Source organism: Amborella trichopoda, chromosome 6, assembly GCF_054954075.1.
Source record: "Amborella trichopoda isolate Santa Cruz 75 chromosome 6, AtrichopodaSantaCruz75HAP2 v2.0, whole genome shotgun sequence".
Taxonomy (NCBI): Eukaryota; Viridiplantae; Streptophyta; class Magnoliopsida; order Amborellales; family Amborellaceae; genus Amborella; species Amborella trichopoda.
This window is the reverse complement of record NC_142341.1, coordinates 48,940,620-48,957,372: the sequence shown is the minus strand read 5'-3', so window position 1 is coordinate 48,957,372 and position 16,753 is coordinate 48,940,620. Positions and strand designations below refer to the sequence as shown.

General features: G+C 38.1%; 1 protein-coding gene across 3 annotated transcripts; it reads left to right on the top strand.

The window, feature by feature from the left end:
- Positions 1-812: 812 nt before the first annotated feature.
- On the top strand, positions 813-14,053 carry ELO3 (radical SAM domain-containing protein / GCN5-related N-acetyltransferase (GNAT) family protein). Of its 3 annotated transcripts, none has more exons than XR_016057057.1 (9): positions 813-1,476; positions 2,700-2,769; positions 3,160-3,332; positions 3,451-3,625; positions 9,594-9,772; positions 9,878-10,097; positions 10,200-10,304; positions 12,307-12,459; positions 13,467-14,053. XR_016057057.1 is itself a non-coding variant. In XM_006852106.4 (9 exons), the coding sequence occupies exons 1-9, from the start codon at positions 1,232-1,234 to the stop codon at positions 13,638-13,640; spliced, it is 1,482 nt and encodes a 493-aa protein (XP_006852168.2). In that variant the 5' UTR covers positions 1,144-1,231; the 3' UTR covers positions 13,641-14,053. The 3 variants fall into 3 exon arrangements, 2 of the variants coding, with proteins under 2 accessions (XP_006852168.2, XP_088725094.1); XM_006852106.4 differs by having other exon boundaries at positions 1,144-1,476; positions 9,606-9,772; XM_088868968.1 differs by having other exon boundaries at positions 1,307-1,476.
- The last annotated feature ends 2,700 nt before the right edge of the window (positions 14,054-16,753 follow it).

Genomic DNA, 16,753 nt, shown 5'->3' with positions numbered 1-16,753 from the left:
AAAATGGATGGTGTAGATAATATGCAGTAAAATGCACTATTTTTTAGACTTTCATAGTCTTACATATCGATGTCGAGATGATCAATCAAAGGGTTTTTCAACATTAAAACTACCTTTTCTGGTGGATTTTTGACGGATTATAAGATAACATCTTTATATAAACTTTTTCCTTTTAAAATTTTATAATTATATAAGTGGTTCTCGATCTTTTAAGAAGATTTGGAGCTGCAAGGATTTTTTTCGAATTTTATGATACATCCAAACCATTAAACTTCACATTGGATGGTTGTAACTTATAAGTAATTGGACCACCTTGTAGCAAAGGTAAATGGTCTCATTTGTCTACAACAATGTTCATAAAATCCAACCGGAATGGTTAACCGGATATGGGCCTGGAGCAGTTTAACCGGCCTCACCGATAAACTGGCCGATTCAACCACTCTAATCGGGCAAATCCCGAGTGGTCAAAAGAGTATTGAAAAATAATACAAAAAAAATATAATAAAATATGAAAAACATATAAATAATGATTAAAACAAAACACATTCAAATGAAGTTGAAAATGAAAGAAAAAATGGATTTTAACCCGTTTTATATTTTTCAAATACTAATTTTTAAAATTTCTAAAAAAGATGGAAAAATATAAAAATGAGCATTAATGACTGTTTGTCATAATCCAAATAATATTTAAAAATACATTGAAAATCAAAATTTTTAAATATTTTTGATTTTTTTTAAATACCCATTAATCACTCTAATTGCGTTAATTGAAAAAATAAAATAAATAAATAGGCCGACCGAACTAACTGGACGGTTAGCAATTAGATGGGGCGATTTTGCGAACAATAGTTCACAAGGACAATCCCTTATAGTTTTATGCAAACTGCGCGCTTGATGAAAATTCCGAAGAGCAAAGAGAGTGCACCACGTAATCGAAACACTCACCTGGTGGCAGAAACTGCTACAGAAACCCTAACCAGAACCCAGAGCTTGAGCCATGGCCACCATCGAACTCGCGCCACCGCCACCCCACCGCAAGCCTCCCGCCCCTGGCAAGGGCGGCGTTATAAGCCGGGGCCTCACTGACGAGGAGGCCCGGGTGCGGGCCATCGCCGAGATCGTGGGCGCCATGGTCGACGCCAGCCGGCAGGGCCTCGATGTCGATCTCAATGCCCTCAAGGCCACTGCATGCCGGCGCTATGGCCTTTCTCGAGCCCCCAAACTGGTGGAGATGATTGCTGCTTTGCCGGAATCAGAGAGGGACAATGTTCTGCCGAAGCTGCGGGCAAAGCCGGTGAGGACGGCATCCGGGATTGCCGTGGTGGCGGTCATGTCGAAGCCGCACAGGTGCCCTCATATCGCAACCACTGGGAATATTTGTGTGTACTGTCCTGGAGGGCCGGACTCGGATTTTGAGTACAGTACACAGTCGTATACTGGGTATGAGCCGACGAGTATGAGGGCAATTAGGGCAAGGTACGAGCCATAGAATGGTTGAGAATTTTTTATTTTTTTTCTTTTTTGGGCTAAATAGTGGTTGAATTATTATTGTTGCTGTTGTTATCATTTTCAATTATGGTTAGGTATGGTGGTGAGCTATTATTTTTTGTGATTTTTTATTTAATTTTATTTTCGGTCCATAAATTTGGGTGGGAATTGGAAAAATGATGCATTGATATTATTTTCACTGATTTGGGGTTATGCAAGTTAGATATGATAATTGGGATTTTTTTATTCTTTTTTTTGTGTTATCGTTGGTATGAGTGCGTAACTAGACGAGAATGTTGAGTGGCAAGACAAAAACGGATAGAATTTATAATGAATAGAATTTAGGTGTGGCTTCAATAGGAGATAAGATGAGAGAAATGTGCAGTGTGGGCGTACTACAATACCGGTTAGGTGGTGCAGTTTAGTTCAAGGGCTCTAAAGGGAAAAGGAAGAAGGCCCAAAGGACATAGATAGAAGTAGTGGGAAAAGATATGGTGAGTTTTTGTCGAGGGTACTATCCCTTGATAGTTAATGTAGTCAACCTCAAATCATTGGGATAAGGCTTGGATGATGATGGTCATTATGTGTGTTTTATTTATTTGTATTTATTGGATTTGAGTTGGAGTTTTGGGACTCTGTTTGGGCAGTATTGCAACCTACTGGGCGAGAAACTGGAATAGCAAAAGAAATGGACATGGATAGTAATTCCCTGAACTTTTATATTACATTACACATTATTTGTTTTTCTCTTAGCATTATTTTGTGCTACTACTTTGCCTTTTTTTATATGTATGTATTTCTCTCCCTTGATCTAATTGGGTTGGCTAATGAGTACTTTCAAATTATATTTGATTTTGCATGTTGGTTGTATTTTCTTTTATTTATTTATACTTTCTGATGGTCCATCTGGGTTTGAATGTGCATAATTTTGAATTGTTGTGCTCATTGTGTTTTTCTTTAGTTATTTTTTATTTGCTTGGTCTCTACTTGTTTCATGGTCTGAATGGGTTCAGAAAGGTTTCTTTTCATGTACGGTTGATTATGTTTGGTTATGTTTCAACTTCGAAAGCCCTGGTCACATTGCTTCTGATTCTAATATCCTGTTTTGGTTTGAGTCTGTTTGCTTCTTCATAAATTTGATTTAGGGATGTTCTCATTTTATTTTATTGCATAAGAGATGTCCATTCATGGCCTTTTGGCTTACTTTTCAGATACAATCCATATGTTCAGGCTAGGAGCCGAATAGATCAGCTTAAGAGACTGGGGCACAATGTTGACAAGGTTCGTTGCATTTTTTTAAACATTTGCTTTCCAATTGTTTTTGGATAATTCGGTGCGGAAGGGAGGCCCCTACCCTTTTTTTTCAAATAGATGAGGAGTTAGCTTTTTGAAGGTGTTAGTGGGTGATGATGTTAGTGGTTGGAATGGAAACCACAACATGGTGACTAGGTTGTGGGGGTGCTACCACCACGACCCCAGCCCTTTCCTACATTTGCTTTTGCAATTGAAAAGACTATAGCCATTTTCTTTTTTATTCTGATGTACCCCACTTGCATTTTTACCTCGATCAAAGAAAGTAGCCTGACTCTCTCTCTCTCTCTCTCTCTCTCTCTCTCATATGTGCTCTTACTTATAGTAGAAAAGTAAATTGCTAGAAAATCTGTTTTGCAGGTCGAATTTATATTGATGGGAGGCACTTTTATGTCACTGCCGGCTGATTATCGGGATTATTTTATTCGGAATCTCCATGATGCTCTATCAGGGCACACCTCAAGCAATGTGGAGGAGGCGGTATGCTATTCAGAGCATAGTACAACAAAATGCATAGGAATGACTATTGAAACGTAAGTAATTCTGCTAAGGAAAAACATGTGGTTGATCTCTTCTATTTATGCATACATTTTGCTTTTACTAATCAGAAAAATTATTTGTATTTTTCTTTGTGAATACTGAATTTATTAGGCGTCCTGACTATTGTCTTGGACCTCATTTGCGCCAAATGCTATCGTATGGTTGTACGCGACTTGAGATTGGAGTTCAAAGCACATACGAGGATGTCGCTCGAGACACAAATCGTGGGCACACTGTTGCAGCAGTAGCAGATTGCTTTTGCTTGGCCAAGGATGCTGGTTTTAAGGTGTCTACCTTTCATTACCTTTGTGTTTTACCTTACTTGATTCTGCTGTGGCTTTTCTAGTTACCTAAGTTTTCGTTAGAAGTCCATTTAGCCAGGTGTATTTTCCTAGAACCACATTTGATGAATCTATTGTCTAGAACGACCATGCTTTGTACTTCATTGTGTTTGAATCAATGTTCTAAAATTCGCCTGCCCGATTGCCTAGGCGAATTTTTTTTTAAAAAGCCTAGGTGCAGTTTGGGTGGGGGCATTATGCGTTTTGCTTTTGGTCACCCAACTAGGCAGGCAAGGCGCCGCCTAGGCGCTATTGTGTGGGTGCCTGCCTAGTCACCGCCCATGACAACTTGCGAGCGGCAGAAAAAAACCCTCGGGTGAGGGTAAAAAATGTAATTTTTTTCCCCTAAAACGGGGGAAAAGGGTTTTAGGGGGTGTTCTAAACCCCCAATAGAAAATCCGTGTCCTTTAGGGTGAGAAAAACCCCTCAAAAACCACTCTTTGGTGATTTATCGAAAGATCGATAAAGTTTTTATTTTTTCGATTTCTTCCTAAAACGAAAGCAATAGTTCGTGGGTGGATTTGGAGCTTCCAATAGTTGATTTTGAGAAATTTTAGCGACCCAATAGACAAGATTTGCACCTACATCGATTTGATTTTGATATTTTTAAAGTATTATCATATTTGAAAGAGGGTTTTGATTTTATTTTGCTACAACATATTATGTTATGAATCATGTGCTTTCTTTTATGAAATATTACATGTTTGTAGTTAAAAGATTAATTTTTTTGGTGACTTATTGATTTTTTTCTCACTTGGACGATGAAATTGACCATATATTGTATTCTTTTATGAATACTTTTTTTTGAGAGAAATTCTTTTATGAATAATTGATTCCTTTTTTGTACAATTTGTCTTATTTTGATATTTTATTTTTTTGTTTTAGTTTATTTGATAAATAATTGATTATGTGATATCTTAATGGGTTAAGTCTTATGTGAAAGTGAAACTAAAGTCTTAAAATGTCTTATACATTCAGTTGTTCATTTAAGTCTTCTTGTAAAGTAATAGTTAGTGTCTTAGTGACTTAATTCTTTAATAGTTTGGGTTGGGTTGGGGTGGGGTGGGGTGGGGTGGGGGGGCGGGGGGTTGATTTTGGTGAGGGCACCCTGTCCCTTGGCGCCCGCCTAGGCGGCCAGGCACCCAAACCTCCTAGGGCCCCGAATACCTTTTTTTGAACATTGGTTTGAATGTATAGTTATTACTGTATAACGACTTTTTTTTACTTAGTAATTGTACCATGTTTTCTCTTTTACTCATTAATAGTATTTCTACTTGAAAAACAAATAGTACTATACATTAATTGTATAGAAAATTGAAGAGGACAGGACCATCAAGAACCATTATTTACTGGGTGCAACAACTTGCTTACTTCTAATGGACACTTCTCCAATGCAAAAAGCACTCAGCCCACCATGTTATTACCTCACTATTCATACGTTTGATACACATCCCCATTCAAACTTATGTTGTTTGCGATGTCTTATTGAATCTATGTCTTTTAAGAAAATTTATGCTTTAAATAGAGCTTATGCGGCATTACAAGTATACTCTGTTTGCAAAATTGAAGCTCAAAAACTAGGGGAGAACTTTCCCATCTCCAAACGCATACTCGTGCCAAAATTGTTATCCTATGCCACTCTCACAAAATTTACTATCCTATGCCAGTATATTTGTATGTCCTATGCTGTGTGATTTTCTTGTTGCACGTTCTTGAGTGAGAGAATCTGCTATTTGAATAGCCTCTCTCCTCACATGTGAAAATGTAACTTCTAACTTGGTGGTCCTTCACGCCCTCTCTTCCAAAGTACTGGCCAAGTGGCATGGACATTCAGCTGTTCTAATAACCCGAGCAATTGTGTGAAGAGTGAAGAATTTATGTTCTTTTAGTGTCAATCATACTTTGGCCTTGTTTGAATGAAGTAAGAACTATATGCTGGCCTCGAATATGTTATTAGTATACTTCCATGTGGTTAGAACCACATCCCCCACCCCAGGGAGCATGAAACTGCACCTAAAGGTGCCATTGAAGTTCAAGTTTGGTTTGCCTTCAGCTGGTAGAGTCCGTCTTGCGGACTGAGCTTCAGTTGCAGTTTTGGTCCATGCAGTATCTCTCCATGGGCCATCTAAATTTGATGCTGATTGTCCCTAGTACTCCGTATGAACTAGCGACCATGATAGAAGGCTTTTACCAAGTCTTTCCGTGGGCTTTTCTCCTGATAATATTGTTATTTGTTTCTAACCAAATCAACCAAGGCACATCCAAGAGACATAATCGCCACAACATTAAACTCCTCTTAGGGATGACAAGGAAGAACCATTTTCAATACATATCTTCTACTGATTCTGGTATTGCGCATTCACATACAGATTATATTTACCATATATAAATATCCATCTTGCAATGAAGGAATAGACGGGGGCTGGTCTCAGCATCTCATCTACACATCGTGCACCTATTTGGAACTGGAATGCCTTTGCCCATGACGTGATTGATTGTTAAGTCCTTATCCAGGATTATAAGCCAGCCAAATAGTTGAATTTTCTGTCGTCCAGGGATTCCCTAGATTATTTGTGGGAGAGCTATAATAGCTTTTGAGCATGTTAGCCTCCTGTAGAAGGATTTCACAGTAAAATTTCCTTTTCTTTGAGGCCACCATACCAATCTGTCTTCACCTCTACTGGTAGTGGAAAGGTCTATAATTCTCCCTACAAGTTAGTCAATGCCCCATTTCCCCCTCCTCATATTTCTCCTAAATTGTGGCTTCCAATTGTGGTCCTCCGTCTTATTCCCTAGCGGCAACCTGATGTCTCCACAAACATTCAGAAAAACCTGATGTCTCCATGTAATTTCTTAAGAACAGCCACAGATTATCTGATTGATCTTCTTTAGGCTCACATATACAATTGCGTAATCCACGTACTGTAGTTTTTTCAATGGGACCCCTGGCTAGGCCTCATCATCATCAGAGCCTTTCCTTGAATCCTGTACAAGACCTACAATAAGTTTTCTTTTATCCAAAAAGGGATGACGCATGATGAACTCATAGGAAACTGGACAGCAAAGAAGAGTTCGCAACCAAGTCCCTGTATTGCCTCCTAACTAAGTCAACTGAGCAAAGCTTCTGGGCTTGAGAGGTATGGTCCATTCCTGTCCTCCCAAAATCCAAACCTTCATGTGGATGGCTGTCTGTAAAAGGGTGCTTACCATTGAGTACTCAATAATTTGTTTCTACTCTGCCCAATTGCATGGCAGATTGGGCTTTTGTCTTAAATTTGTTTGGATTTGTTCTGGTTCAACCATCATCAGTAGAGGAACTGTTGAACTGATGGTTTAATCTTCCATTGCCGAAGGGAAGAATACTTCTGTGGAGAATGACAGTACCTGCGGCTTTGGCTGATTTGGCTGGAGTGAAACAGCAGATGTTTCAATGATAGGAGCAGCGGGTTTGAAAGAGTTAAGGCACAAGTTAAAGCAACAGTTACAACATGGGCAGACTGCAGAAAGAATTTTGGGGATACTCCACATCAGAGTTTGAGAATTATATGAAGGTCATTACTACAGCATGAGCAGTAAGGGATGCACATCCCGTTAAAAAGGCCCCTCTTCCTGTAGGATCAGTAAAGTTGGAACTTTGATGAAACATCTAATGGTAGCAGCTGGTCCTTCAGGAGTAGGTGTATCTTGAGGGACCAGTGAGGCAAACTTCTGATGGTGTACTCAGGAATGTTACATATGTTAATGCAAATGAGGATCAAACATGGTCCCTTCTATATATGGCTTGCAAAGCATAAAACAGAGATGGCTGAAAGCAGTTATTGAGTAAAGGTCAGGCAGCGTGCCCATGGCATATCCATTACAGTTTATGAAGAAATCAACGCTTTGTCTGAGAATACAGGTAACATTCATCCACAGTTGGAAGTAACCCAATGTTGAAGCAGATGCTCTGGTGCTTGGAGGAATGTCCAAACTTCGGTCAACTTTGGCTAGAGTTCATGTGAATAGAGTCAACTGTGCATGGTTTCAATGATGTAAAGGAAAGATACAGCAAGTTTTGCAGTGAACGAAATTCAGTTAACGCCCCCCCCGCAAAAAAAAAAAAAAGTTAAAGCAACGCAAGCTTTTGCTTTGCATTTGATATGTGCTTTGTTGTCGACTACTCTTGCTGACATCACCACTATTGGCTTTGTAAATGGCCTTGATCAGATGAAGGAAGTTGGATTGGGCCGATCATTTGATGCATTGTGTGGTTTTATGCTCAAAACCTCACTTTTATGTTTTCATTGGAAATGTTAAAATAATCTGTGATGGGAATGTGTTTTGGTTCACTATTCTCAATGTTTAGGTAAATTAACTATTCCAGACGCTCCTCCAAAAGCCTGACTGTGGACAACTAACAAAACCCAATTTTTTGGTTAGATCAAAATGAATAGGATTCCTCCCATGCATGCAAATGATTCTTCTTTTCAAGGATGGTGGATAACCCCTCTCCTGCAAACCTCATCCATCTCACTATGATGCTTCAAGGACTTTGCGGGGCATCGACTTTTTTCCCTTGACCTTTGCTCACCCTCTGTTTTTTATCGACTTGTCAATTTTGTAGGTGTAGTACCTATTCTCAATATCCCTTCACACTCCAAAGGTCTTCAGCTCCAATGTATCCTCCTATAGAGCTAGTGATTGTTGCTGTGACTTAATTTGCCTAGATAATAGATATGCAAGGCGAGCGCTGCTAGCTCATGGTGTTCGATATGTTTGAAAGGTAGGCTTGCACAATACTTCAATCAGCACACTGTATATGTTGTCTTACATTAACATTGACCATGTTGAAGGTGTCTGGCACAGAAACCCAAAAACTGTGATACAAATATTTTGTGGAAAACATGAAAATATAAATGATAAATAATATGAGATTTCCTAATTAAAAAATTATTGAAAAATTCATCTCAATGCTTCCCTTGAGGAATATTGGTTTTGCATGTTTACGTCTGTCACTTCTAAAGAAAATGTGGCAGTGCTTCCCCAATGAAATGGTTGACACTTTCAAAGAAGTTTCATCAGCATAATGGACACTTCCAAGGAAGTTTACCAATGTTAAAATCAAATTTTGTGGGTAGAACCTAAAGAGCGATCTAATGTCATGCATCACGATTTACCAATCAAAAGTAAGTGATTAGCAGATTCCACATTACTTGCTATACAATTGTGTCATTTTCTTTTTTTTTGGGTAGGTTGAATTTTTTGATGCTTCTGGAGGCAATAATTGCAATTTCTCCTAGATTCCACATTTTGTTCCATGTACTGCATTTGATTAGGGAGTGAACAGCGAAACATCTTATAATGGTTCTTGTGTTTGGATCATGCCAAGAGTGTATAGGTCGCCTGTTGCTAATGTGCAGCTCAAAGGGAGTCCCTGTCTTATAATATCTGAACTTTGCTTTTTATCTATTTTAGCCTGGATATCTGTAGCTGTCTTCAAGAATCCATTTCCAACTGTCAATTTGCTAACCAGTGTATTCAAGTGACACACTGCTTTTAGTTTGGTGTTTATTGGGCTGATTACCTCTTGAAATCTACAATGTTTGATTTGTAATGCAATTAGGATTATTACATTACTCATTTTAAATGTGGATAGGTCTTTTGATCCATGATGCAAGTAGTAAGAGTGTAAGGAGGTCTTTAAATGTTGATAGGTCTTCTGATCTATGATGCAAGTAGTAAGGAGGTCTTTACATCAGTGTGGTCATAAATATGTCAATGGACATTTTAAGCTGCTTGGGGCCTTCACATATAATTACTGAGAAAGTTGTAATGCTGCACTGTGTGGACATTGAGTTGGTTTGTTGCTTTATAAATTTTGTTCATGTCTTCGAGCTGGTAGGTGGTTTTATAAATTTCCTTCATGTCATTCAGGTTTATATGTAGGTTGTTGCGCACATGATGCCTGATCTACCTAATGTTGGTGTTGAGAGAGATCTGGAAAGTTTTCGGGAGTTCTTTGAAAGCCCCTCATTTAGGGCTGATGGTCTTAAAATCTATCCCACACTAGTAATTCGTGGAACTGGGCTTTATGAGCTTTGGAAAACTGGCAGGTAATGATTATCCTCCTTACTTTGCATATTATTTTATTTGCTGAAAAATGGTAACTCGAGTAAATTCATATGAATAAGTTTCCCAAAACCATCTTGTTCTTTTAGGTACCGAAACTATCCTCCGGAACTACTTGTGGACATAATTGCAAGGCTCTTAGCCATGGTACCTCCATGGACACGTGTGTATCGAGTTCAAAGGGATATCCCTATGCCTCTTGTTACTTCTGGAGTCGAGAAAGGAAATCTTCGTGAGTTGGCTTTGGCTCGAATGGATGACTTGGGCTTGAAGTGTCGTGATGTTAGGACACGTGAAGCTGGAATACAGGTAGGGTTGTCTTTTGGTTGGTTTCATATTTCTTATGATTCTCTCTTTTTTAAAAGCGCTATCACTTGTGAATTTACCTTCTAACGTTGTAAATTCTTTTAGGATATTCACCATAAAATAAAGCCTGAAGAAGTGGAGCTTGTGCGCCGTGATTATGCTGCTAATGAGGGTTGGGAGACTTTTCTCTCCTATGAAGATACACGGCAGGTAGTATTTTGGATGTTCAATACATTAATCCAGATTAAACGTGTTTGACTCAAGTTTATTTAATAAGTTGATTTTCCTCATTGTTTGCTGTCATACTAGTTGATTTTCTTGACACTATTACTGAAGAATTAGTCAATTGCTACAGTAATTCTATGTGCTATGTTATGGTGGTCCATGTATTACTGTTATTTGCTTCTATTCAAATTAGTGTTTCAATGTAAACATATTGCAAGGAATTTTGATTAGTGAAAAACTCGCCCCGTAAATTACCTGATTTCTTCAAACTAGTTTTAATTGAATAATGTAAATAATTGAATGTAAAGACATTTTACGTATGAACGTGGTGGTAATCCATACTTTTCAAATTGTTTAAGGCTAGTCTAGCATGCTTATCAAAAAAAAGAAAAAGAAAAAAAAGAACAGAAAAAAAAAAAGGGCTATCTAGCATTGTGTTACGAACATTAAGGCATACTTAAGTTTTAAAATATTGATTTAATTTTAATTTTAAAGAAAAATTATCTTACAATCAATATGAACAAGATATGCTGAAGAGTATAGTTTTTTCTTTAACATCTTAGTTAAGTGCTCTCAAATTATTTTTCCATAACAGCAGCCTCATTCAACAATTGTGGTTGATTAGGGCACTTTCACTGAATTTTCCCATTGCTTTTCTGTTTCTCCTTTGATATACTGAAATGGAAAAGAAACATAATACAATATTCAGACAAGCAAATACCCCTAAGGCCTAAGAATAGCCCGTTAATGTTTACCCATCTATAGATACACTCGAATGTCTTTCTTTTCACCTCTTGTCTACCTTAGTTCAGAATATCATGTATCTGAATGAGGGCCAGTGAGACAGAAATTTGGGACCACCTTTGTGACATTCAGGGAGGCAACTCAAATCACGCTTGTTGTGATGTTCTTCCATTTCCTAACAAATGATCCTAAATCCAATGGAACCTGTGTAGCGTTGTTGTATTTTTCAGTTATCATTCATCAGTATGCAGGAGTTGGTAAAGGCAAGGTGCTCCAGACATACAACCTATAGACATAAATCTCATGGGAATGGACTTTTGTCTATAAGTTCCTTTGTTCAAATTTTCTGATCCATAAACTTTTCCGAGTCATTACCTTGCAGCAGCTTATGTGTTGGCCTCTTGTGGAAATGGTTTGGCTGCTCCAATTTGTAGACTATTTTAGTCTTGTCGTAATTCTTATTATTTTTTTTGGAAATTTACTTCTATTATGTATCAGAATTGGATTTGAACAGAATCTGTCAAATCTGACAGTGTGTACAGATTCGAAATAAGAGAAGCTTACACATTCGGTACAGTGAAGGGATTGAGGTTTATTCAACGAGGTTTCTTGACAAACCTAAGTGTGAGAGGGTGTTCTAGAGACAGATTGGTTTAGAGGACGCCTTCTTTTGCCAGTGTATATGCATTGTGGTTTACTTCTCTATGAGTATGCCAGAAAGACGCTTCAATGATTGGCATAGTCTGAAGATTTGATTGAATCACTTGTCCGAATCTCCTTGGGCTGGATAAAGTTTTGGACGCCCATGCTGTAACATTCCATTAAGTCTCATTCCACCATTGGTTGTGGGCCCTGTGGGTGACTAACAGTGCAAAGCCTAAACTACAAGTGCCGTGTAACTCTCCGAAATTCATTTTTATAATAGTGTCTCTACCAATCCCTATTCCATTTGATGATTGAGATCCTTGGGGAATTAGCCTTTAGATATTCCTCATGTTTAATGCGATATTTCTTTTCCTGCTCCTTATCGAAAATAGTTGGGATAAGGCTCTGATGATGATGATGTTGAGTTTTTAAGTGCTCACTCAAAGTTCATGGATTTAAGCTTCCCTTTCCTTTGGACTTGGAATAGTTCGCGTAATGAACGTGGGAATTTGATTAATTTGTTTCGTCGTCTTGTAGGAACTTACACTACCATTCTTAGTCATTTGATTTCTTATTGTATTAATCATTGCTTATGCAGGACATTCTAGTTGGTCTATTACGGTTGCGTAAGTGTGGTCCAAATACAACATGCCCAGAACTGATGGGAAGATGCTCAATTGTTCGTGAACTTCACGTGTATGGAACTGCAGTTCCTGTGCATGGGCGTGATGCTGACAAACTGCAGCACCAGGTATTTTCCTAAATCTATGAAGTATAGCATGCAATAATAAGAGATTCTATCTATCCACGCAACCATGCTGACAAATGAGGTGGACAGTGAGACAGTCATGCTACTGTCTGATGCATAATCTGTTGATGTGCCCATGTTTAAGTTCATTTTGTTATCTTATGTCGCACATGAGATAGTCAAGTAGTGTTCGTGGACACTACCCTCGAAGTATCATAAGTATACTATAAGAGGGTAGTTTGTATGCCAACATTTTTAGTAGTGAGACCCATCATACGTACTTACACTATCCTTCTTGAAGAGAATTCACTAGATTGTGCATTCTACGATATTACATGAAACAAGCGTTCACATGATAGTTTGTGCCAACACTCCCAACCAGTGTTTTAAAAATCCCTGATGTAGCTTGGAGCTGGTGCGTGACTGGTCTGAGTCCCCATGGAATCGGGACTCAGATCAGTTCACCCTGAAAATCATGACTAATGTCATAGAAACATTTTCTTTAGATTGATTTGAGAATCCTAAACCTAGTTTAAAAGTTTTAAACAACAAGAACTAGATTTTACGATTTATTTTCTTGTTTAATTTTGCTGAGTCAGTTGGGCCAGCTTGTCGAGTCTGCCCATCCTGCTCGGAACTAGTTGGTGACCTGTTCGACCCACCGGACGGATCTTGAAAACACTGCTCCTAATCAAACCCTTACTGCTCCCTTCCAGGCTCTATGAGACCATTTGAGTAAAGTTGGGAGAACATGAGCAGTACCTTTTTTCTGGATGAATACATAGGCAGTACCTTGATGGACCTAAAATCAATTCTTGGACTATATATCAAAACTCTACAACCCTACATCCTAAACATGCCGACAAATGATTCCGGCATAGTTTAACCACAAAAAAAGATAATTGGGACATTGGTAATTTTGTTGAATTTGTGCTTGCTCATGATTTATTCATGCTTTGTTGGTATTCGAACTTATTTAGTTTTATTTTCGTTCTTACTATTCCTAACAGGGCTATGGGACACTCCTTATGGAAGAAGCAGAAAGGATTGCTCACAGGGAGCATAGGTCCACAAAGATTGCTGTCATATCAGGCGTTGGTACAAGAAATTATTACAGGAAACTGGGCTATGAGCTTGAAGGTCCTTACGTGGTCAAATATCTTGTCTCAAATAAAAGAACCTAGACATGTGATCTTAAAGTTCATAGGAGAAATTCCTCCTTTCTTTGTGTTTCTTTAATCCCTGCAAGGGGGTGTGGGTACACCAGGGGGGGGTGGGTACACCAGATGGGTGCAGCGTCGCTGAAATTATTGGACTTGGGCTCACCCCATTTTCACTATGCTTCGGATTCTAGGTCCTCCCAATTTCTAGTAGAATTTGGTTCAGCCAAGTCTAGTAGAGTTTTGTAGAAAATCAGTGGATGGGTATGTACAGGTTCAATTAAACAGTTTTGTTTATGTTTTCAGGCTACACATGCAGGGATGTGTACAGGTAGCCACCTATCTTTTAGTAAGGAGGAAATTGCAATAAGCGAGATAAAATTTGTGACTTAGATTTGCAATGATTATTGCTACAATTAATCTATCTTTTACTGACATTGGGACCTCTGTGTATACATTAAGACCTCTCTACTTGTCCTAATATCATTTGAGGTCAAATGATAATTTGTATTCCCAATCTTTCATGTCAATATCTAGAGTTCCATCTCTTGGGGTGGCTATCATTTCTTTCTGCATATTATTTCAGATGTTCTGTCATTTCCCCTAGTGCCCTATGAAGACTATTGATATGTGCCTTAGACCGGCTCTGATCTCTAAAGGGCTGGCCCAAGCTCCGCCAGCCTTGACTGGGCCGAAGAAGCCCTGGTTGAGGCCGGGCCTAATGCACTTTTAAGGGGGGAAAAGAAAAAAGGAAACAAAGAGTTGGACAAGGCAGGGTGGCCCAGCCCATATCATGGCCTTGGCCTAGTCCCGGTCTGGCTCTACCCTCCGGTTGTTGTCGCTTGGCCCCGGCCCAGTCCTCTCAAGCCACAATTTGTGGCCCAGGCCTATTTTTGCCAGCCTGGACCGACGTGCTAGGCCACCCGGCCCATAGTCACCCCTTATTAACTCATTACTGTGTGCCACTCAAGCGGAGTTAAAGTGCAAAAGAAGGGGAACAAAGTAAACTGCTTGGCCCGTAAAATTCAACATGATTAAGGGATTTATTAGTTAATTAATTCAACAAGATTTAGAGATTTAAATATAGAGGGAATATAGCAATATAGAAAAAAATATTAAAATTTTAGTAATTAATCTACACGGTGTTGGTGGGTGAGACATGGGATTAGAAACCTGGACGTTGCGAAGAGGCTGTCATAAAGTGCCCACATCCCCTATGTGTAGGTACTTTCTCTTTTGTTTTTTTTGGCATCCCCTATGTGCATGTACCAGTGTTCGACTACTTGGCCCGAGTTCTAAGTACTTGGGCCAAGTATCTCCGAGTTGGGTGTCCTAAAAGAAATTTAAAAAATAGTAAAAAATCTCCAAAAATAAAAAAATTTATTTGTAATATGTTTTTTTGTTATATTCTTTGTCATTTTGGCAAAGATTGAAAAGTGTTTTTTTTTTTCATGAACTTATTTTTATATATTTTTTTCTTTTTTGGATTATTTCTAAATGACCTGGTTTCTATGCGGTCAAGCCCACATATGTAGAAATGTGTGCCTATCAATAAATCTACTTTTGAGATGGATTTTGGGACTTAATTTCTAAGGATATGTAAGCTCTAACATGGAGATCATGAATATTAAAAAAAAGAGTAAATTTTGAAACTTAGAAATAATAATTCTAGTAAGAAAACATTTGGACTGTTAGTTTTCATTGTTTTTAGATGGAACATCTACTTGCATCCATCTTTAAGATGGATGCTTTACACTTTTTGGATTGCATATGTAGTTATGCGGTCAGCCCGTACGAAACAATTTTCCATTTCTAAATGATGAAGTTTATATAAGGCATAGGCTATATGAAAATAAAATAGAGGTTCACCTCAAATCCTTTTTCGGAAAGTATTTCCGGCAAAGGAAATCTCTATGATGGCTCTAAATTCAATTTCCAGCCCCGATAATAAAATTTGAAACACAAAAACTGTTCAGATCTTGTGGATCTATGAGCACTTATTTTTAGGAAGAAACGAATGATCTGGATAATTTGTTACAATATACATTGTTTTTAGATTTGAAATTCTAATTTCTTTTCAAAACTATAATGTCAAGCCGGGATGATCGATGTAAAGGTTTTCCAATGCTTGAATTGCAATTTTCGATGAGTTATAAAGCGAGGCTTTATTTATTTTTAAAGGAAAACCATTTTCCATTTCTAAAATATCCCCATCACAAATTGAGTTTTTCAAATTTTCACTTTTTTAACCTCGAGATGTTCGTTATTTAATTTTATTTTAAACATAATTTTCTTATTTTGGGGACTTTTTATTTTCTAACTCGTTTTAGCCTGGCAAGAACTCGGTCGTACTCAAGCGGATTTACTTGGACTCGGGTCGAGTGAGGCTCGGGCAGTGGCCGAGTACGCAGCCTAAATAGTTGTTTAGAACACTGGCATGTACTAGCCTAGCTAAGAGCTTTGGGAGTATTATTTCATTCGCATTAGTCCACAGTGCTCTTGCATAAGCATCGTCATTTCCATGTGATAAACTTGTGAAGCCAAGTTTTTTAGGAAATAAAGGATTTACCTCATATCATGTTTCCCTTTTTCATTTTTTATTTTATTTTGACATGGTTACATTGAAATTTGAAACGAAAACCCAACCTCTACTGTCTTGACCAAGCCCAATTCCTGATATCATGTTTTTTAAATGGTTTCGGTATGTGATCTTTCGGGCTCAGGAAAATTACGTGATACGCAATAAGGCCATCTGATTCCTATTAGGAATAGGGATAGAGATGGGCCTTACATGGGTATATTGTTGGCTTTCTTCTTTATATGAGACGTTTTTGAGAGTAAGTTCCTGTAGTCTTTTTAGGGTTTGTGAGAGAGTTTGTAAATTTATATTATCAATACTTGCATGGTGTTTTTCTGGTTGGTGGAAGAGAATTTTACTGCCCGACGTAGGCAATTTGCCAAATCAAAATTTGATGATGCAAATTTCTCAACCAAGAAGGAAATATATGAAAGAAAAACTTTATTTAAGAATGTAACATTCAACGTAGAAGTAATATTGCAGTAATTTATATTATCTATATTATTTGGATGGTACAGATTTGACACTATATTAAAAGTAGGTCAATTTTAGACATTGC